General features: G+C 41.8%; 1 protein-coding gene across 2 annotated transcripts; it reads left to right on the top strand.

Moving 5' to 3' along the window:
* The first annotated feature begins 3,376 nt into the window (after positions 1–3,376).
* On the top strand, positions 3,377–20,501 carry Usp1 (ubiquitin specific peptidase 1). Of its 2 annotated transcripts, none has more exons than XM_090334720.1 (9): positions 3,377–3,501; positions 6,690–6,928; positions 8,578–8,698; positions 9,711–9,815; positions 10,614–10,774; positions 13,856–14,541; positions 16,050–16,220; positions 17,008–17,209; positions 19,158–20,501. In XM_090334720.1, the coding sequence occupies exons 2-9, from the start codon at positions 6,759–6,761 to the stop codon at positions 19,897–19,899; spliced, it is 2,358 nt and encodes a 785-aa protein (XP_090190846.1). In that variant the 5' UTR covers positions 3,377–3,501; positions 6,690–6,758; the 3' UTR covers positions 19,900–20,501. The 2 variants fall into 2 exon arrangements, with proteins under 2 accessions (XP_090190846.1, XP_090190847.1); XM_090334721.1 differs by lacking the exon at positions 3,377–3,501 and adding an exon at positions 4,385–4,473.
* Positions 20,502–21,861: the final 1,360 nt, after the last annotated feature.

The following is a 21,861-nucleotide window of genomic DNA, read 5'->3' as shown; positions in this document are numbered from 1 at the left end:
AAACATGATTCCCAGATCTCAGCCTTTTGAGTAGTTATGATTATAGGCATTAGCCACTGGCACCCTGCAGTTCTTATATAATAGTGCTCTAACAATTTCTGTCCATAGTCCTAGGAAGAGGACTTACCACTACCCCTTTTGGGTATTTATTTAATGAGTCATTGCCTTTTCAACACTTATAGAAGCTCACGATTATTGAGGATTCTCACAGGATGTTAAATCTTATATTTCAGGGAAATGCCCCCAAAGCAATATAATTTTCCATGTCCAATTTTGTGTTCTGCCCCCTCTTAAGTATCCTTTGAATTCAGTCTTACACATGCATACTCACCATCATCTCTATCACTAGGCACAGCACCTTTGCAAACTAGGTGGTAATTGTAGGCTTACTGGGGGGAAAAACTAAGTGTAAGGGAAGAGGTATTGGGGCAAGAAGAAACTTGTACATCTTTTGGCATGGCATAGTGATAGCATTTAGTGGAGTGAGCTGCATTGCAGGCACTTAGAAGAGCCTGGAGAATTAACCATTTCAAGAGCATCATCTCCAGGTATCATGGTGCTAGGTTTCTCAACCAGGGTCCTAACTTTGGTACAGCAGATGTGATATTTGGAGACTTTAGCCAATCCTGAAGCTTGAACTCAGGGCCTGAAGTACTGTCCTTGAGCTCCTTGCTCAAGGCTGGTGCTCTATCAGTTGAACCACACATCCACTTAAGGCTTTTTTTTTTTTTTTTTTTTTAGCTAACTGGAGATGAGTCTTATGGACTGGCTTCATACTGCGATCCTTAGATTTCAGCCTCTTTCATAGTAAAACTCAGCCACTCAAATTCTAGTCTGTTCAGTTTTCTCCTTGCAGATGACAGCAACTTTGGGTATACCAAAAAGACACTGTGGCTTTCTCACTTGATTTTCAGTTCCTATTACCCATCCTCAGCTGTTTTCTTTCTTTCTTTCTTTCTGTCTGTCTGTCTGTCTGTCTGTCTGTCTGTCTGTCTGTCTTTCTTTCTTTTGCCAATCCTGGGCTTGAGCTCAGGGCCTGAGATTGTCCTTGGGCTTTCTCAAGGCTCTACCACTTGAGCCTCAGCACCATTTCTGGCTTTTTTTTCTATGTATGTGGTAGCAAGGAATCGAACCTGGGTCTTCGTGCATGCTAGGCAAGCACTCTATCACTAGGCCAAACTCCCAGCCCATTTAGGGTGTACCCCAGGCTAGTTTTGAACTTGTGATCCTCCTGCCTCATCCTCCTCGTTGATTGCTGGCGTGCACCACCACCGCCGGCCATTATTTTCTTTTGTCTCCTCTAGGATAGCCTTTCATTACAGCTCTTCTACATAGGTCTCCAAGTCAGATTTCTCCCTTCTCCTAGCATATATGCTGTGAAAGCAGGCACCCTCATATTGTTGTAAGGTAACTCAGTTGAGAGAAAACAAAGAAGCCACATTTTGAGAGGTTGAATTGGGGGTCTTTATTGAAGAGCCTGTGTTTCAGGTAGACTCCTGTCTCAAAGACCTGCAGCCCAGAACAAAGCTTATACAAAACTTTTAAAGACAAAAATCACATGTTTGGGTGGAACTCTTACAGCCAAAACAGACCTTCTCTGGAAAGTAGCTCAGGTACCAGAACTTCCCATTCAGGGAGATAATTAGAGGCCAGCAAATCAAACCATTTAGGGGAAACAGAAGCCAGTATAGCAAAAAGCTCTCCTAAGACTGAATAGTAGGACATGTGCAATTCAATGAATTGGCTTCATCTCTAGGATTTTCAGAGGTGGGTAGAAAGCCCCTTCTACCCAGCAAGGCACAGAGATGGCTGAGAAGTTACAGCCTCTTCACTTCAATATCTGGTACCACATTCCCTTCCACCCAGTTCATTACCCTGACTAGAAATCACCTTTATGTTAGGAGCCCGCTACGCTTCAAGTCCCCATAATTCTGTTTCCCAACCCTACCTTTTAGGCCTGTTTCCACATCCTATTTTAGTACTAACTCTTGCAGGCAGAGTTCTTATTAACAGATGTGGAGTCATAACTTGAGGTACAAGATTGAGAGGAAGCAAAACTAGCAAGAGGAAGATGTCAAATTTGAATAAAGATCCAACCAAGTGTTTGGTGGGCACAGTTAGGAGCTCTGGAGTGGACAGGGTCTATATATCAATGGCCCATGGTGGGCAGTAGTGGTTCAGCCCTGCTTTCTTAGTGCCTCTGGAAAGGTTTAATATTGGCTGCTGATTAAATCAACCTGATGAAACTGACAACTACCCTGTAGATGGGGAGTTAAAAAGTTCTTCCTCAAAGAGTGTCCTGGGCAACATATATAACTGCCATAGGAACATACAGGTATGTAGCACATTGCCTTTCAAGAAATCAAAAGATATACCTAATCCATTTTCGACTTTTTGGGAAAAATTTTACCCGCTGAGGAATTTTCCTCCCTTTTCCCTCCTCCAGATACAGGAAAAGGAAGGTTATTTGTCCTTTAATATCCATTCTCTCTCTTTTTTGTCACTCCTGGGACTTGAACTCAGGGTCTAGGCACTGTGGCTGAACTCTCTGTTCAAGGCTAACACTCTACCATTTTGAGTAACGGCTCCACCAGGATTAATTGGGTGTATGAGTCTCATGGACGTTCCTGCTTGCGCTGGTTGTGGACTGTGATCCTCAGATTTCAGTTTGAGTAGCTAGAATTACAGGTGTGGGCCACCAAGCGTTAGCACTTTGGCTGTTTTCCCAAGACTTGGGTCATCCATCCTAAGTCAGTTTGCTCCTTAGAGCTCCTTGGTCAAATGTCACCTCATTGTATCAACAGTTCCACGTTGGCTTTTGGTTGGTTAAAGTGGAGTATGAGTCTCCTGGGCTTTTCTTGCCCGGGCTGGCTTGGGTCCGCGCTCGTCGGACCTCAGCCTCCCGAGTAGCTGGGACAGCAGGAGTGAGCCACGGAGGCCGGGGCTGGACTAACTCGTGGTAGGCTCCCGGGCAGGCCTACAAATACAAAACCAAGTAGGCGAGAGCCTTCCGGGGGGCCGCCTGGCGTTCTTTGGTTAGGGGCTCGCGACACAGCCCTGCAGCCAGGGCAGGACGCTCTCCTTGGCCGATGGGAGAAGAGGAGAACGAACGGGCGGTACAGTCGGGCCGATGGAAGGAGCCTCGGCTGCCCGGTTTGCAGCTGGGAGCCGGAGTTCTCTAAGCGAGCGCTCGGCTTTCTCGGACGGGTTTCGCGGTCCAGTCCAAACGGAAGGCGCATGCGCACAGCCGCCAGCAAGCCGGTCAACTTTTCGAAACTCGTTACCCTGGTAACCCTGCCCCGCCCTGCCCGAGTGCACACGCAAGAAAGGGAGGCGGGACCCGCAGAGGAGGGTGGGGGTTCTTACTCCGGAAGCTGCACCCTCCGCGACGTCCCGCCCTCCAGGACGCAAAGCCGGACTTATTTAACTGTCCGCAGCTGAAGCGCGCTCTCGGGCGCCAATGAGAATGAAAGGAGAAGCGCCGCTCTGGAGAAACACTCTGTACGTCCCACAATGATTGGCCAGGCCCCCCTCCCCCTCGTGTACTTTTTTTTCCTATTGGCCGGGAGCTCCTCCGCCGCCCATCCATTGGTATTTTCGTCTAGGTACTTCTGATTGGCTCGCCCTGCGCGGCGGGAGGGGGCGGGGCCGCGGGTTGTGTATCTGGGATTGGCGCGTTTGAGCACCCGGGGGGCTCCCTTTTGAGGAGGGGTGGTGGGAGGGCCCATAGTCTCTCAGATCTGTCTCCCGACCCTCCCGCTTTCCCCTCGACTGGAGAGCACGAATGGTTAAAGAGAAAGGGAAAAAAGAGGGCGTGAGGCTCGAGCGCGCCAGCCAGGCCTCCGGCGCGTCGCGCGCGCCGCCTGCGAGGACCCGCGCGAGCTGCCCGTGACTGTGCCTGTGCTGTTTGAAAGTGCAGAACCCGTTAGGATCTTGGGGGAAACTACCGTTCCAGCGGGTTCCGGAGCCCGTGCGGCCGGCTGCAAGGGGCGTTCGCGTGGTGGCGCTGGCCTCTCGTCCCTGTGCAGCGTGGAGACGGGAACCGGCGTTTTCGAAGGACGCCCCCTTCTCTCGCGGCGCTGGCGCGGGCGGAGGCTAACACACGGGGGTCCTGAGGCTGAGGAAAACGCGCCAAGTTCCCCTCGGTGGAGGAGCGGGGAGACCCTAGCGGCTCCGGCGCCCCGTGAGCGCGACCGCTGCGTGTGGCGCTCCTGGCCATCCCGGGCGGGCGGGCGGGCGCCGCCGCGGGGATGTAGTGGGCGCCGGCCCCGGCAGGACCGAGCGGCGGCGGCCCGGTTCCCGCTCCGCGAGCGAACGGATGGTCACTCCCCCACGGGGGTGGACGAGCCCTGCAGCTTCTCCTGGGGTCGGGGCCCGACGGCTCGGGCCCGGACTCACCTGTCGCTCCCACACGCTTCCCCGGCTGCCCTCGCCGGCGTCGCCGCCGCGGACCTCGCTGAGGGCCATGGCCGGGTAAGGAGGGCCTGGGGAGGAGGGGGCCGTGCCCGGCCGCCGGGGGCGAGCGCTTCGTGGGACGGCACCCCGAATGTGGCTGCCGGGCGGGGGGAGCGGGGGCCGTTTGGGTCGGGCGTCCGGGTCGGAGCCGGGCTGCCCGGCGGGCGCTCTGCGGCCCCGGGCGGGGGGGGGGCGGCGCCGGCCGGGGGACTCGGAGGCAGGTGCGGGCCGGGCGTACAGAGGCCAGGTGACGGGCCGGGGGTCGTCCGGCAGCCCCCTCCGTGCGCCGGGCTCCGGCCGCGCCTGCCTGCCGTTTGCAGTTCCCTCTCGGTTCTGGGCAGCGGTGCTGGCTAGAGGAGGAGGAATGTTTGCGCTCGCCGTGCGCGGTCGCTAATTGCGAAATTTTACCGCGCATTTTCTCCACTTAGTTGCTCCAGAAGTAGGTTGGACGCCACGTGTCTTAACCTCCTGGAAAAGATGTCCTGAGTTGTTTTACTACCCCCCCCCCCTTGAAGAAATAAGGAGTGAGTCCTGTTATCTTTAAAGGACATAACCGAAAACTAATGGGGACTGAGAGTTGACGCTGTCATTTGGTCAGGAACTTAATGTTGGAGTCACTGATGTGTTTGCTGCGAAGCTTGATTGATGTTACACAAGTATAAGGAATATCCTGCGGATCTGACAATCCCCACTTAGAGGAAGAATCTAATCCCCCGGGGAAGTGTTGAGTGTGTCGGTTTTGGTCTCAGGGCTTGGGTGCTGTCCCTGAGCTTTTGGAAAAAAAAGTCTCCCCCTCCCCCCAAGGCTCTACCACTTGAGCTACAACTCCACTTTCAGCTTTTTGGTGGTTAATTGAAGATAGTTTCACGGACTTCACTGTCCTGGCTGGCTTTGAACCACAGCTCTTGTGTATCTCTTGTATAGAGTTAGGTTTACAAGTCGGAGACATCAACTGCTGGCTTTTTGATCGTTACTTTTGAGGAGGGGGCAGAAAGGTTTGATTTTTGAGACAACCTGCTGTTGTAGCTGCTTGATCATTTGTTCCTTCTGGGTAGTCTAATCACTTAACGAATCTAGTCTCATTTATTAGAATTAGTCACTCGAGAAGCCTTTTCCGACTGTCAGTAATACTTAGTGATCTCTGACAACTTAGCACAGGCCCGTTTAATATTTACTGTAACATAGAATTTCGTCAGACATTAGGAGGCCAGTAAATTAGAGTAAATTGAGTAGGAGACAGGAAGCAAATAGTTGTCAGCTTAACACTTCTCAGTTGCATATCAAAAATGACTTCACTGCCAAGTTCATTATATTCCTAGATCATAGCAGTGTGATGTTTAAGGATGGAATGGGTGAATTTTGGATAGTTCATTTTATTTCTCTCCCTACATCTGAAATTTGCTCCGAATTTTGGGTTTTTAGTAACTGTGGAATAATCATGTCAGATAATTTTCCACCAGATGTCCTCATGAAAACTAGGACTGATGGTTAAAATAACTGCCACAAATATTGCCATGTTTTCATCTCAGATTTTTACTTTCAAGCATAGTAAAGGCTGAAAAAGGCAAACCATACCATGTTGACCTATTCAAAAGCAGCTTTTTTTTTAAGTGTGGAAAACTAAAACATTTAGTACACCACAGTTTGGTACACAGTGAAGCAAACAAGGCTTTAAAATCGCTCTGGTAGCTTTGCATGTGTCTTTAGGTATAACATAACACCAGATCTATGCCTATGTTTGTATGTGAATTACACTTTAGCTTTATAGAAACTATATGTCGAGATTCACTAGAAAGGACTTTGAGGGAATACTCTTATGTTTAGCTTAGTTTGATATTCTATTGATTCTTAGGGTTCCTACAACGTTGCATTTTAGAAATAGAGATGGTAGTCAATACTTTATGAATGGACTAATAAACTATAATGACTACTTTAGTTTTCAGTCCTCAATATTGCTAACTTTTTATAGGTCTGCTAAGTGTAGTATTTTGTAATGTGGCCCTTAAATCTATAAGCAATGTAATAAAAGCCTAGTGACATTAAAAGTAAGTTAACGTCAGTGTGTCTTCTTAAAAAAAAAAAAACAACCCACTGCCAAATAGCCAGTAGTACTTTACAAATATTGTTTTAATTTATATTATTCCCTTGGTTAATTTATTTTCACAATTGATGATTTTGTTGCCTACACTTGGTAACTGAGGACTAATGAAACCTTTTTTTTTTGTGATTAACAGATGTAATTGGTGATTACAGCTGCCCTCTATAAGTTAATTCTTGTCAACTCCTTGGGATTTGAAAAGAAAATGCCTGGTGTCATACCTAGTGAAAGCTGTGGGCTTTCAAGAGGTAGTCCATCCAAGAAAAACAGACTTTCTCTGAAGTTTTTTCAGAAAAAGGAAACTAAGAGAGCCTTAGATTTCACAGATTCTCAAGAAAATGAAGAAAAAGCTTCTGAATATAGAGGATCTGAAATGTATGTATCTTAATTTTTAGTGTATCTATGGGTTTTAAACTCTGCGTTGATGAATAAATGAACTTGGGTTTTGTTATTGTCAGATTGATCTGACAGTTCAGAGTTTAAAAAGAAAAAAGAAAGCACATATTACCATGCTTTTTGCACAAGTCTAGCAGTAGGTTTCCCACAGAGATCATATAGATGTTAGTTGATTGGCATTAATATGGAACTGAGCCCTTTAGATCAGTTTAGAGAAATGGGCACTCAATTTTTGGAGTTTATGTTTTACATTTATTTGTAGTGTAACATATATAATGGCAAAGAAATAAGGGTTGAGTCTTCTTTTTGTTCAAAAGACTTGACAGTTACCTGATCTGTTTAAACTTTGTAGTTAGTTATTCATACCTGCTGGAAATGTAAAGGGAACATACTTTTTATGCAAAAATTTAGTTTTTCCATTTTTGCTGCTGGGGCTTAAACTTAGGTCCTGAGCTTTTTGCTCAAGGCTACAGCACCACTTGAGCTACAACCCCAGTTCTGGCTTTTTGGGGCTGGTTTTGAACTGTAGTCCTTAGAGCACAGCCTCCTGAGTAGCTAGATTTAATAGACCTGAGCCAGCAGCACCGGGCTTGGACAGTTTATTTTTGAGGGATATTCATAGACTTTTTTTTCTTTTGCCAGTCCTGGGGCTTGAACTCAGCCTGGACACTGTCCTTGGACAGTTTTTTTGCTCAAGGCTAGTGCTCTGCCACTTGAGCCACAGCGCCATTTCTGTCTTTTTCTGTGTATGTGGTAGTGAGGAATTGAACATAGGGCTTCATGCATGCTAGGTGAGCACTCTACCACTAGGCTATGCTCCTGACCTCTTAATCTTTGTAAATTGAATCTGATTTAGTCCAGCTTCTCATATTGTAATCAGTTTAATTACTGGTTTTTAAACTTAGAATTGGACTGCTTAATTATAATATTGCAGTAAAAGCTAAGAAATTACAGGACTAGTTTTTTTTTTTAAATCTAAAATGGGATTTGACATTCTGTTAAGGGGATTATTTTGGCAATACTGGGATTTGAACTTTGGTCTTACTAGGCAACTTCCCTGCTGCTGAGCCACACCTCCTGTTCTGTTTTATACTGGTTGTTTGTGAGATAGAGTATCACTCTTAATCAAATAAGTACTTGGACCTCAATCCTCTTCTTTTTCACTTGCAATATAGTTGGAATCACAGCCATCATACTCAACTTATGGAGAGACTGGAATTTTTGTCCTGGGCTAGTATAGATCCACAATCTTCTGATAATCTGTCTTCTATATAGCTAGGATGATGGGCTTGTACTACTTCATCCAACCATTGGTTGGAAAAGGATCTTGGAGTATGTACCCTAGTTGACCTCAAACTGCAAAGCTGATCTAAGCTTCCCAAGTAGCTAGGATTATAGGTGTGAGCCACTGGAACCTGGCTTACCAAGTACAATAATGCTTTAAAGTCTCCCCTGGATATATAGCAGTTTTGAGCCTATAAAGAGATCTTTTAAAGTGTCACTTTGAGTGAAATTGTTGGAATTTTTTTTGGATCATACTCACCACTTTTAAATCTAGGGAAGTAATGTTTCCACATTTATTTAAGATGCTACTTATATCATGCCTTTTTCTCCTTTATATTTAACAGTGATCAAGTTGTTCCTGCAGCACAGTCCTCACCTATAAACTGTGAGAAGAGAGAAAACTTGTTACCGTTTGTGGGACTGAATAATCTTGGCAATACTTGTTACCTTAATAGCATACTTCAGGTAAATTGACAATTTTGAATTCTACGTAGTGAAATGTAGGAGGCAAGAAGTGATGTAATGTTTAATGTTGCTGAGAAGTTTAGGTTATTGGATGACTTTAACTGTTGATATTATTTTATATGATTGTAAATATCCTAGATTAAAATAATGATTCTAAGTTGGGCACTGGTAGCTCATACCTATAATCCTGACTACTCAGGAAACAGAGATCTGAGTATTGCTGTTTGAAACCCACCCCAGCAGAAAAGACTTTTTTTTTGTCAGTAATGGGACTTGAACTCAGGACCTGGGTGCTGTCCCTGAGCTCTTCAGCTCTTCAGGGGGGTAGCTCTTCACGTACCCCCCTAGCCACAGAACCACTTCCGGTTTTCTGGGATGGTCTTTAGTGCCTAAGCTGGTTTTTAACTGTAATCCTCAGATCTCAGCCTCCTGAGTAGCTAGGACTACAGGTGTGAGCCACCACATCTGGCCCAGTGAGACATATTTTCAATTAAGTACTCAAAAGCCAGAAATGGAGCTATGGCTCAAACTAGTATAGCACTAGCCTTAAGCCAAGAACTCAGGGACAGTACTTGGAGCCAGAGTTCAAGTCCCATGACTGTTAAAAAAAAAAAAAAAAAGATTCCAGATTACCTACTGCTAAAGTTTGTTAGAATAAGAGAAAAATGATACCCTAAGGGGAGATAACAAAATTGAGACCTTGGTAGACATGGCAAGACTTTTAACTTTTCCTGATTCCTGGTATACTTATCCCTGAAACTGTAACAGTGGAACTTTAAATTTTAGCAGTCAATACTGCACTGGGCACAGTGCTTTGAAGGAAGTGTCTACTACTGAAGAGGTAGACACAAGTTTTCCCAGAAAACTTAATTCAGTATTAGGTAATAGTGAGATTAAGAAGTGCTCTACAGTATTAGGTAATACTGAGATTAGAAGTGCTCTACAGAAAGCATAATAGTATTGTAATGATTTCTGTTATTGTGTGGTTTTACAGTCTCACTTTTTATTACAGGTATTATATTTTTGTCCTGGTTTTAAATCTGGAGTAAAGCACTTATTTAATATTATTTCAAGGAAGAAAGAAGCTCTAAAGGATGAATCCAATCAGAAAGATAAGGTAAAAAAATTTAAAAAAAATCAAATCAGTTAGGGCCTGGGTGTTTGGCCTAGTGGTAGAGTGCTTGCCTAGCATGCCTGAAGATTGGGGTTCGATTCCTCTGTACCACATACATAGAAAAAAGCCAGAAGTGGTGCTGAGGCTCAAGTGTAAAGCTCTAGCCTGGACCAAGGACAGTGCTCAGGCCCTGAGTTCAAGCCTAGGACTGGAAAAAAAAAAAAAAAAAGGAAAAAAAAAATCAATTGAAGTTCATTTGCTTGTATATAAAACATGTAATAGATATTCAAAAAATTTAAGGGGAGGATGACAGATAATTTCTATTAACATGTTAGAATTTCTCAGTGTTGTCAGAAAAGAAGTTCTTCATTTCTGTCAGGAAACTTTTGCTATATTATCAGTGGCCTTGAATATAATATTTTTTCCTGTTTATCACATACATTATTTGTCAAACTTATTTGTGTACCAGTCACAATTTGTCATATTCATGTACCAGTTATTTTTCATTCTGTTTTCAAATTGATACCTTTTTGATGCTAGTGTCTAAATGCAAGTCCTTTTATAAGTAAGCACATTTTCTACTGTTGGACTACACCTTTAGAAACCTCTGACTATAATTAGTAAAGCATTATCATCCACATAGGAAATAATGAGAAAAAAATCTTAAAGTTTATTTCTATATTTGAAAAATTTTGGAGTAATAAAATGATATTTAGAGAAGCTAATTTGTTTAGTGAGACTAATTAAGGGTGAAGATACTTATTTGTTAAAAAATGAAATTGTTTTTTTCTTTCCTGACAGGAAAATTGCAAAGAAGATCCTTTGGCAAGTTACGAACTTATATGTAGTTTACAGTCTTTAATCATTTCTGTTGAACAGCTTCAAGCTAGTTTTCTCTTAAATCCAGACAAGTACACTGATGAACTTGCTACTCAGCCAAGGCGACTACTTAACACACTCAGGTATATCATATGTATTTGTATCATTCTTTTTCTTTTTTGGGTCATAGGGCTTAAACTTAGGGCCTGAATGCTGCCTCTGAGCTCTTTTGGTCAAGGCTAGCACACTATCACTTTGATAAGCCTCAGTGCCATTTCCAGTTTGGTGTATAAGAGTCTTATGGACTTTCCTGCTGTGGTTGGCTTCAAACCATAATCCTCAGATCATCTCAGTCCCCGCTTCCTGTTTTCTAAAGGTTAACTGGAGATAAGAGTCTCAGGTTCTGGCCGGGAGTTTGGCCTAGTGGTTAAAGTGCTTGCCTAGCATGCATGAAGACCCAGGTTCGATTCCTCGGTACCACATACATAGAAAAAAAAAAAGCCGGAAGTGGTGCTGAGACTCAAGTGGTAGAGCTCTATCTAGCCTTGAGAAAGTCCAAGGACAGTGCTCAGGCCCTGAGCTCAAGCCCAGGACTGGCAAAAAAAAAAAAAAAAGAGTCTCAGGTTCTTTTGTGCCCAGGCTGGTTTTAAACCTAGATCTTGATACTCAGATCTCAGAATCCTGAGTAGCTAGGATTACAGGTGTGAACCACCTTAACTGGCTGGAAATTGGATTTTTTAAAAAATATATTTTGGAGAAGTGGCGCTGTGGCTTAAGGGGTCAGGGGATGGCCTTGAGCTGAAGAGCTCAGGGGCAGCATCCAGGCCTAGAGTTCAAGCCCCGCGACTGACAAAAACATAAAAATATAAAAATAAATTAAAAAGAATATATGTTGGGGGCCAGGAGTTTGGCTTAATGGTAGAGTGCTTGCCTAATTTGCATGAAGACCTGGGTTCTATTCCTTGGTACCACATACATAGAAAAAAGTCAGAAGTGGTGCTGTGGCTCAAGTGATAGAGCTTTTGCCTTGAGAAAGCCCAAAGGACAGTGCTTAGGCCCTGAGTTCAAGCTTCCGAATTAGCAAAAAAAAAATGTGTGTGTGTGTGTATATGTGTATGTATGTTTGGATGGTACAGTTCCGTCATACCTTGTTTGCTTTGAAAGAATAAATCATTCTTACCTATCATCAAATCTTGATTTTACGTGTTGTGTAGAACCCAGTATTCTCTATTTAAGAACAAACAACATACTATAGTGTTTGGGTTTTTTTGAGTGGTACTGGGGTTTGCATTCAGAGTCTTATACTTGCTAAGCAAATGTTCTACTACTTGAGCCACACTTCCAGCTCTTTTGCTTTATTTATCATTTTCTTTGAATGGGTCTTGTGGTTTTACTTGAATCTGTCTATAAACCACAATTTCCCTATCTCTTGAGTAGCTGGGCTTTACACACATCACCACACCTGGCCCTTAAAGAAATTAGTTTTGGTAGTGCTAAGATCCAAACTAAGCCCTGTCCATACTACCAAGTAAGTGTTCTGCTATATCTCCAACCCCACATTGCTTTGTTTTTAAAAACCTAAAAATTGTTTTTAAAAATCCTAGCAGCTCAAGAGGTTGATCTGAGGGTGGCAGTTCAAAGCCAGCCCTGGCATGATATTGTGAGACTCCAATAAACTTCTCAGAAAAAGCTGAGAGCAGTGCTGTGGCTCAAGTGGTAGAGCTCTAATCTTGAATGCTGAGTTTCAGGGATAGTACCCAAGCCCTGAGTTTAAGCCTCAGGACTAGGGGGGAAAAATCTGAAAATTTGGGCTGGGAGCTTGGCCTAGTGGCTAGAGTGCTTGCCTAGCATGCACGAAGACTAGGGTTCAATTTCTCAGTACCACATACATAGAAAAAAAGCTAGAAATGGTGTTGTGGCTTAAGTGGTAGAGCTCTAGCCTTGAGAAAGGCCAACAACAGTGCCCAGGCCCTGAGTTCAAGGCTCAGGACTGGCAAAACAAAACAAAAAGACCAGCCTAAGCAGGAAAATCCATGAGACTCTTTATTTCCAATTAACCACCAGATCACTCACTGGAAGTGGCACTGTGGCTCAGAGTGGTAGAGCACTAGCCTTATGCATAAAGAACTCAGGGATGGGCTGGGAACATGGCCTAGTGGTAGCATGCTCACTTAGGATGCATGAAGCCCTGGGTTCGATTCTCCGGAACCACCTACACAGAAGAAGCCAGAAGTGGTTGCTATGGCTCAAGTGGCAGAGTGCTAGCCTTGAGCACAAAGTGTCCAAGGACAGTGCCCAAGCCTCAGGACTGGTAAAAAACCCAAACCACCACCATCCTCAGGGACAGCACCCAGGCCCTTTTTTCACAACTGAAAAAAGATAAAAAAAGACATGTGGTCTTAAGGATTTCAGGTTAGAAACTATTCCAACTACTTTGCGTTTAGAAGGAACCCATTCATTGACTAGTTGAGATTCCTTTGAAGTATTATTTTAATAAATAAAACAATCTAGATTTGCATCATCTTTACTTCAGTAGTGATACTAGGATTTGAACTCAGGACATTACACTCGTCTAGCAGGCATTCTGCCAGTGAAGTCAAACTAAATCCAGGCTTTGCATCTTAAATATAAGCTGTTACCACAGGCAAGTTGTTTGATTTCTTGGTACCTTAGTTCCAATGTCTATCAATAGCGAGGATAATGGTTCTTGCCTCTTGGGGTTATTGTGAAGATGATGTATGCATATAATATAAAAAGCATATTGAGCAGGGCACTGGTGGCTCACACCTGTAATCCTAGCTGCTCAGGAGGCTGAGATTTGAGGATCATGGTTCAAAGCCAGCTGGGCACAAAAGTCCATGAGACTCTTCTCTCTCCAATTCACTACCAGAAAACTGGAAATGGTGCTGTGGCTCAAAGTGATAGAGTGATAATCTTGAGCTGAAGAGTATAGGAACAGTGCCTGGCTCAGACTTCAAGTCCCATGATCGACAAAAAAAAAATAAAGCATTTTGGATGAAATGTGGTATATCAGTATTAGCTATTATATTTATAAGAAGATCAAAGTCTTATGAGGAAAGTAAAATAAAATTTTGTTTGCTTCTAAGGGGTAAAAATAGATTTTTAAAGCTGAAGTAATTTTTAGACGAGATCGGACACGTTCAAGGTGTATAGACTAAAGTAATTTTTAGGAAGATTTTCTTTCATGTTATTTTTATTTATAGGGAACTCAACCCCATGTATGAAGGCTATCTACAGCATGATGCACAGGAAGTGTTGCAGTGTATTTTGGGAAACATTCAAGAAACATGCCAATTTCTAAAAAAAGAAGAAGTAAACAATGTGTCCGAGTCTACTAAGGTAGAAGAAAATTCTCATCAGAAAGAGGAAATGTGTGGAATGAACAGCATGGAGACTGACAGCATGAGGAATTCTGAGGACTATATTGAAAAAATCCCAAAAGGGAATGGGAAAAGAAAAAGTGACAGTGAATTTGGTAACATGAAGAAAAAAGTTAAAATATCCAAGGAATGCCAGTCATTGGAAGAGAACCAGAGACAAACTAGATCAAAGAGAAAAGCTACTGGTGATACATTAGAGATTCCTCCTAAAATAATCCCCAAGTGCATTTCTGAAAATGAGAATACAAGACCCTCACAAAAGAAATCAAGAGTTAAAATAAATTGGTTAAAGTCCGAAACTAAGCAACCCAGCATTCTTTCTAAATTCTGCAGTCTGGGAAAAATAACAGCAAACCAAGGACCAAAAGGACAATCTAAAGAAAATGAGTATGATCTTGAAGAGGACTTGGGAAAGTATGAAAGTGATAACACAGCTCATGGTTGTGGACCTGAATCTTCAGGAAATGTTACACCTGTCAATGTTAATGAAGTTAAGCCCACAAACAAAGGTTAGTATGATTGTTTTTAAGACTTTTTTTTCTATTTTCTTTTTTGCCACCCCTGGGCCTTGAACCTCAGGGTCTGCGTGCTGTCTTTGGTTTTCTCCAGGCTAGAGCTCTAGCCCTTGAGCCATAGCACCACTTCTGGCTTTTTTTTCTATACATAGAAAAAAAACCTGGGTCTTTGTGCTTGCTAGGTAAACACTCTTAACACTAGACCAAACTCTTGACCAAGACTGACAGTGTTAACACCAGCTGGAATAGAATTTTTCTCTTAGATATGTATGCAATATATTCTTCCTGGCTGGTTTGATTTAGAGAATTTAACACCAAATGGGAACCATAGCATTTTCAATTTTGTGTGTACATACATTCGGTCCTATGGTAGTGTTTATAAACTATCAGTAGATTTAATGAAGACTTTTTATCTGTACAGCAGTTGACATAGGCTCATCAGGGAAATTGCATTTAGTGAAGTTTTTATACTTTAAATAACTTACGCTTTCCTTGAAGTAGATTTCTATTTCTATATATCTGGGAAAATGTATAGGTTTTGTTGTTGTGTGTGGGTTCTCTCTCTTCCCCTCAGTGCTGGGGCTTGAACTCAGGGCCTGACCACTGTCCTTGGGCTTTCCTCAAGGCCAGCGCTCTACCACTTGACCCACAGCTTTTTCAGTGTATGTGGTACCGAGGAATCAAACCCAGATTGTCGTGCATGCTAGGCAAGCACTCTACCACTAGGCCAAATTCTGGGCCCCTATTCATGGGGTTTTGAACTTAGGGGCTGGGTGATGTCCTTGAGCTCTTTTGTTCAAGGTTAGTGTTCTACCACTGAGCCACAGCACCACTTCCGGTTCGTGAGCTGTTAGAAATAAAGAGTCCCACAGGGACTTTAATACCCATGCTGTGTTGGCTTTGAACCACAGTCCTCAGATCTCAGCCTCTGAGTAGCTTGGATGTTAAGAATTATAGGCATGAGCCACCACTCTGGGATTATTCTGTAGAGAGATTTACAAGCAACTGTTCTTTTGGGGAGGGGGTTGGCTGGTAATGAGGTTTTGAACTGAGTACCTCAAGTGGCTCTTAGCACTTGAGCCACTCACCTAGCTCATGACTTTGTGTGTGCCAGTCTGGAGCACTATCCCTGAGCTTTAGTGTTTAATGCTAGCACTCTGCTACTTGAGCCACAGTTTCACTTTTGTCTTCCTGGTGGTTAATTGAAGATACGAGTTTCAGGGACTTTACTGCCTAGGCTGGCTTTGAACTATGATCTTCATTTCCTGAGTCACTAGATTATAGTGAGCCACTGGCCTTAGCAGCTTTTAAATATATTATTCATAACTGCCTTTACAAAGACTTGACATTTTACCAATAAGTACGGTACCTCTTAATATCAGTAAGCTAAAAAATGAAATGAATAAAATCCTTTTATTCAGGATATACTGTAATGGAAAGGTGGTAATTTGTGTTAATGCTGGAAAACTAATGTTCATTGACTTACATTTTCCTGTTTTCAGGTACAGAGCAAATTGGCTTTGAGCTAGTGGAGAAATTATTTCAAGGTCAGTTGGTATTAAGGACTCGATGTTTGGAATGTGAAAGTTTAACAGAAAGAAGAGAAGATTTCCAAGACATCAGTGTGCCAGTACAAGAAGATGAGCTTTCTAAAGTAGAAGAGAGTTCTGAAAGTAAGCAAAATTGGAGTCTTATGTGGAATAAGGAAGGTTCCTTCAGCAATTCACAATGTCACTATGTCTGGTCTAATAAAGAGCCTTGTTGCATCACTTGTTAGTAACATTTGGAAAATATTACCATCTGAATATAGTATGTTAGAATTGAAAAGTGAAAAGGTTTATTTAATGTTAATCACTGAGCTACTATATTTAGCACAATTATTGAACCATTAACTCAAAACTACAAAAAGTTATTACCTGTCAGCTGTTGAAAATTGACTTAAAATAGTCCATCTTAAATTGAGGATGATTGGGCTACTTTTAGTTTTGCTGTCTGTCATGTATTTTGGGGCTGAGTTTGAAGTATTTTAAAGAAGTATGTTTCTGGGCAGGGGATGTGGTTCAGGTGGTAGAGTACCTTAGTAGATGGGGAGGGCCCATTTACCAAGAATGAGTGAATGAATGATAATATGTTAAAGAGAGTGTGTATGGGTAAAATCTCTCTTAAGTTATTTACAAATGAGTTAGCCAGCTGAAATTGGATGCTAACCTTGTACATGGAATTTGGGGTTTGTCAGTCCTGGGGCTTGAATTCAGGTTTTAAGCATTGTCCCTGAGCTTCTTTTGCTCTACTTGAGTCACAGTACCACTTCTGGCCTTATCTGTTTATGTGGTACTGAGGAATTGAACCCAGGGCTTCATGCATGGTAGGCAAGCACTCTTTCACTAAGCCACATTTTCACCCTTGGGGTTTAATTTTTGATGAGAGATGTTATTTGTAAGTGAAAGGATTCTTTTATAGTTTCTCCAGAGCCAAAAACAGAAATGAAGACCCTGAGATGGGCAATTTCACAATTTGCTTCAGTGGAGAGGATCGTAGGAGAAGATAAATATTTCTGCGAAAATTGCCATCATTATACTGAAGCAGAGAGAAGTCTTCTGTTTGACAAAATGCCTGAAGTTATAACTATTCATCTGAAGTGCTTTGCTGCCAGTGGCTTGGAGTGAGTATTGTAAATAAGAGCTATGTGAATAAAATATGCTATAGAAGTTTTATTCAAAATATTGTAATACTAGGAATATGAGTACTGATTAAAATGAAGCAAATAATCACCTAAGAAATACTTACTCTCCTGTTGTTTCTTTATAAAATACATCTACTAGATCCTTTCAGTATGAATACATTATAGTTTCTTAAGAGGTATAGCTTATGAGTGCTAATCTAGAATGGAAAAGGCACTACCCACAAAAAAAGTGCTGTTTCTACATTTCTCCAAATTCTGTAGATACTAGCAGAATTTAACTTGAGCATCATTGATTAAAGCAGGGAAGAAGTTTTGAATACATTGAGATTTGATGGGGGTGCAAAGACAAAATTATTTTAAGGTAATTAGAAAATTTAACCAGTCTGAAAAATTTGTATAATTTTCTTCTATAGTTGAGAATTCAGTATCTAATTATATCTAATGATATTTTTTGGATAGTCTTGATTTTTTTTTTTTCCTTTTTTTGTCCTGTTTTTTGGGTTTGTTTTTGGTCAATCCCAGGGTTTAAACTCGGGGCCTGAACACTGTCCTTGGGCTCAAGGCTAGAACCCTACCACATGTATATGGTACCAAGGAATCACACCTGGGTCTCCGTGCATGCTAGGCAAGCACTCTACCACTAAGGTAAACTCCCAGCCCAGTCTTCTGATTCCAAGTCCTTGTAGATTTCACTGGTTTCCACATTAATGACTTGAAATTACCATGAGAGCTTCCTAGTAGCTCTCAGCTGTGTCATTGTGCCAGAAAATTTATAGTACTTAGTGAATCACAATTTTGCTGTTGCTTCTAAATTTTCATATACTATAACTGAAATGAAAAAGATTTTCAAAAGTTGAATGTATATGTACTTAGTCCTATGGCTTGAACTTAGTAGCCTGAAACTGTTGAGTTTTTTGTTGTTGTTTTTTTCTTTTTTTGCTAAAGGCAGTGCTCTACTGCTTGAGTCACAGCTCCACTTTGGTTTCCTGGTAGTTAATTGGAGATAGGGATCTTAAGGACTTTTCTGCCCAGGCTAGCTTCCATCTGTGATCCTCAAATCTCATCTTCTAGAGTAAGCTAGAATGGTGTAAGTCACCTGCATTTGGCTCCAAAAGTTGAGTCTTTTCTTGTTTTGTTTTGCTGGTCCTGGTGCTTGAACTCTGGGCTTGTGCACTGTCCCCTGAGTATCTTTGTGCTCAAGGCTAGTGCTATGCAACTAGAACCACATTGTGACTTTGGTGGTTTTTATTTTTGGCTGGTCCTAGAGCTTCAACTCAGGGTCTGGGTACTGTCTTGCTCAAGGCTAGCACTCTGCCACTTGAGCCACAGCACCACTTCTGGCTTTTTCTGTATATGTGGCACGGAGGAATTGAACCCAGGGCTTCATGCATGCTAGGCCAGCACTCTACCACTAGGCTACAGCCCTGGCCACTTCAGCTTTTTTTTTTTTTTTTTTTTTTTAGCAGTTTATTAGAGTCTCGTAGACTTTTCTGTCTGACTTCCAAGTCTCAACCCTCAGACCTCAGCAGCTAGCATTACAGGTATCTGGGCGAAAGTTGAGTCTTTTAATAATGCCATCTAACAGCTGCCTTAACCTGTAATATCAGCTACTTTGGAAGGTAAGATGTTTGGGAAGATGGCAGTTTGAAGGCAACCTGATCTAAAACTTACTGAACTCTCCATCTTAAATAAGCTAAGTATGATAAGGAGTCTACATCTGTAATTCAAGCTACTTTTGAGAATCCTTAAGTATAAGGAAAATGAGGAAAAATAGCATTTAATACTGAGAAACACTTGAACATTAACAGTTATTTTAGTGTATAGTTTTGTAGTTCAAATGAGCAACTAAATATTAAGAATACTGAAATTAACTTGGTTTCATTCTATACTGAGTTGGAATTTAAAGGGTCTTTCTTTTCTTTCAAAGGTTTGATTGTTATGGTGGTGGACTTTCCAAGATCAACACTCCTTTATTGACACCTCTTAAATTGTCACTGGAGGAATGGAGCACAAAGCCAACTAATGACAGCTATGGATTATTTGCGGTGGTGATGCACAGTGGCATTACAATTAGTAGTGGGCATTACACTGCTTCTGTTAAAGTCACTGACCTTAACAGTCTAGAACTAGATAAAGGGAATTTTGTGGTTGACCAGATGTGTGAAATAGGTAAGCCAGAACCATTGAATGAGGAGGAAGCAAGGGGTGTGGCTGAAAATTATGATGATGAAGAAGTGTCGATTAGAGTCGGTGGAAATACACAGCCAAGTAAAGTTTTGAACAAAAAAAATGTGGAAGCTGTTGGACTTCTTGGAGGACAAAAGAGCAAAGCAGATTATGAGCTATACAACAAAGCATCCAATCCTGATAAGGTTGCTGGTGCAGCATTTGCTGACAATAAAAATTCTGAGACTAACAATACTAATACTAATGGGACCCATGAATCTGATAGAAACAAGGAATCCAGTGACCAAACAGATGTTAATATTAGTGGATTTGAGAACAAAATTTCGTATATAGTGCAAAGCTTAAAGGAGTATGAGGGGAAGTGGTTGCTTTTTGATGATTCTGAAGTGAAAGTTACAGAAGAGAAGGACTTCCTGAATTCTCTCTCCCCATCTACGTCTCCTACATCTACTCCTTACTTGCTATTTTATAAGAAACTATAGAGTGTATTTTCCTTGTGTATAAAGCAGACCTGGACAAACATTGGTAAAGTTGATTACATCAAAGTCTTTAGCTGTCTTTGGAAGCTATTGGATATTGTTGGTCTCTCTAGGTTTTTATATAGTGAAATTTGAAATACTGAAAACCATGTTAATTTTTAGAATTCAGTTTCCTTAGTAGAGACTAGTGATGCATTAGCTTCAGGGAACAGACTTGTATAGGTTCTTAATTATCCGAAATGGAAGCATTTACACTTTTGGATTTACACCGTTCTTTTGTGTTTGCTTTTTAAAAGTGCTGTATTTGTATTCTCCATATTTTGGAGCAGTTACCTACATGATGTTTATAGGTCTGTGGTTTTTTCACTCAAACAGAATCTCATTCAGTACATTTAGTTTTATAAGTCATGAAGCCAAATCTTTGATGGGCTGTATCAGAGGCACAAAGTCTAGAACATGTATATTCACCATGACGTACATTTTGTGCCTTGAATGACTTTGGAAAGTGTCTTGGAAAACCTGGACAGTCCCTCTATCTTCATAAGAATTTATATATGTATTTATGAAGATGATTCTGTACTCTAATAAACTTTTTTGGGCATGGACTAATTTGTATCTCTTCATAGTCATATTCTGCACGATCTGTATATAGTACATCAAACTTGAGATGTGACCTTAAATTTAACTTTTTTTAAAAGCTGGGAGGTCAATAAAATTTAAACTGCTTAACAACTGTGTACAATTCTTCATTTTATAAATACAGTCATTAAGGAGTAAAGTTCATGTGAATATAGATAGGAAGAGGAGGGCCAGGAGCATGACCGGCCTCTAGTGGTAGAGTGCTTGCCAGGAAGTGGTGCCTGTAGCTCAAGGGTAGAGCACTAGCCTTAAAAGGCCCAAGGACAGTGCCCAGACCCTGAGTTCAAGCCCCAGGATTGGCAAAAAAAAAAAAAGTAGACATGGAGTAATTAGTAGTATTTAAATACTTCTGAAAGCGTATCCCAAGTTGACATAAAAGTATACAATAAAAAAATTTCACATTCCAGTTGTACTTTAAAGCAGATATAATGGAACTCAAAGCTGAAGGATTAAGATGCTTTGGCATTTATAAAGACATGAGTTCTAATATCAAATACATAAAGATGGTAGGTAGCCAATTGTCTTACTGATTCTTGGCATTAAGGTTTTCTTTACAACTTGATTTTAAGGAATTCATTTCAAAAATACCTGGCTACATTTTTTTCCACAGTGAAGTATGATGGAAGTAAAGTCCATTTTCCACCTCAGCTATATTCAGAATCTAATTTTTCAGTTTTACTGTGTTATAAGATTTTGATGGGATAAGTCATGTAAAGCCTGGGCCTCTTAAAAGAGTATTAAGAACCAGTTTAGAAGGTGCATGCAGGTGGTTTACACTGTAGTCCTTAGCTACTGGGGAGACTTGTCTGAGGATCATGGTTTGAAGCCAGCCTGGGAAGACAAACACAAGACTTACCTCCAATAACCACAAAAGCTGGAAGTGGAGTTGTGGCTCAAGTGGTACAGCAGTTAGCCTTGAGCACAAAAATCTTCAGTATCCAGGCCCTCAGTTTAAGGCCTATGACCAGTGTGCGTGCACACACACGCAAACCTATAAAACTAAGACATTAGGAAACAGTACATGTCATATCAGTGCAGGTGGAAGTGAAGCATCTGTTCTGATCTACCAATTGGATGATCCTTAAGTCCTCTAATTTTCTGAAATTGAAAACTTTTGACAGTCATGGGACTTGAACTCTTGGCCTGGGCGCTGTCCTTGAGCTCTTCAGCTCAAAGCTAGTACTCTACTTGAGCTACAGCACCACTTTTGGTTATTTGCTAGTTAATGAGTCTCACAGATTGACCAGGCTAGCTTTGAACTGCGAACCTCAGATCTCAGCTTCCTGAGTAGCTAGGATTACAGGTGTGAGCCACCGGTGCCCAGCT

The sequence above is a fragment of the Megascapheus bottae genome, chromosome 6, assembly GCF_031878675.1.
Source record: "Megascapheus bottae isolate mThoBot1 chromosome 6, mThoBot2.hap1, whole genome shotgun sequence".
Classification (NCBI taxonomy): domain Eukaryota; kingdom Metazoa; phylum Chordata; class Mammalia; order Rodentia; family Geomyidae; genus Megascapheus; species Megascapheus bottae.
The sequence above is the reverse complement of the archived record's forward strand: the minus strand, read 5'-3'. Positions and strand labels throughout refer to the sequence as shown.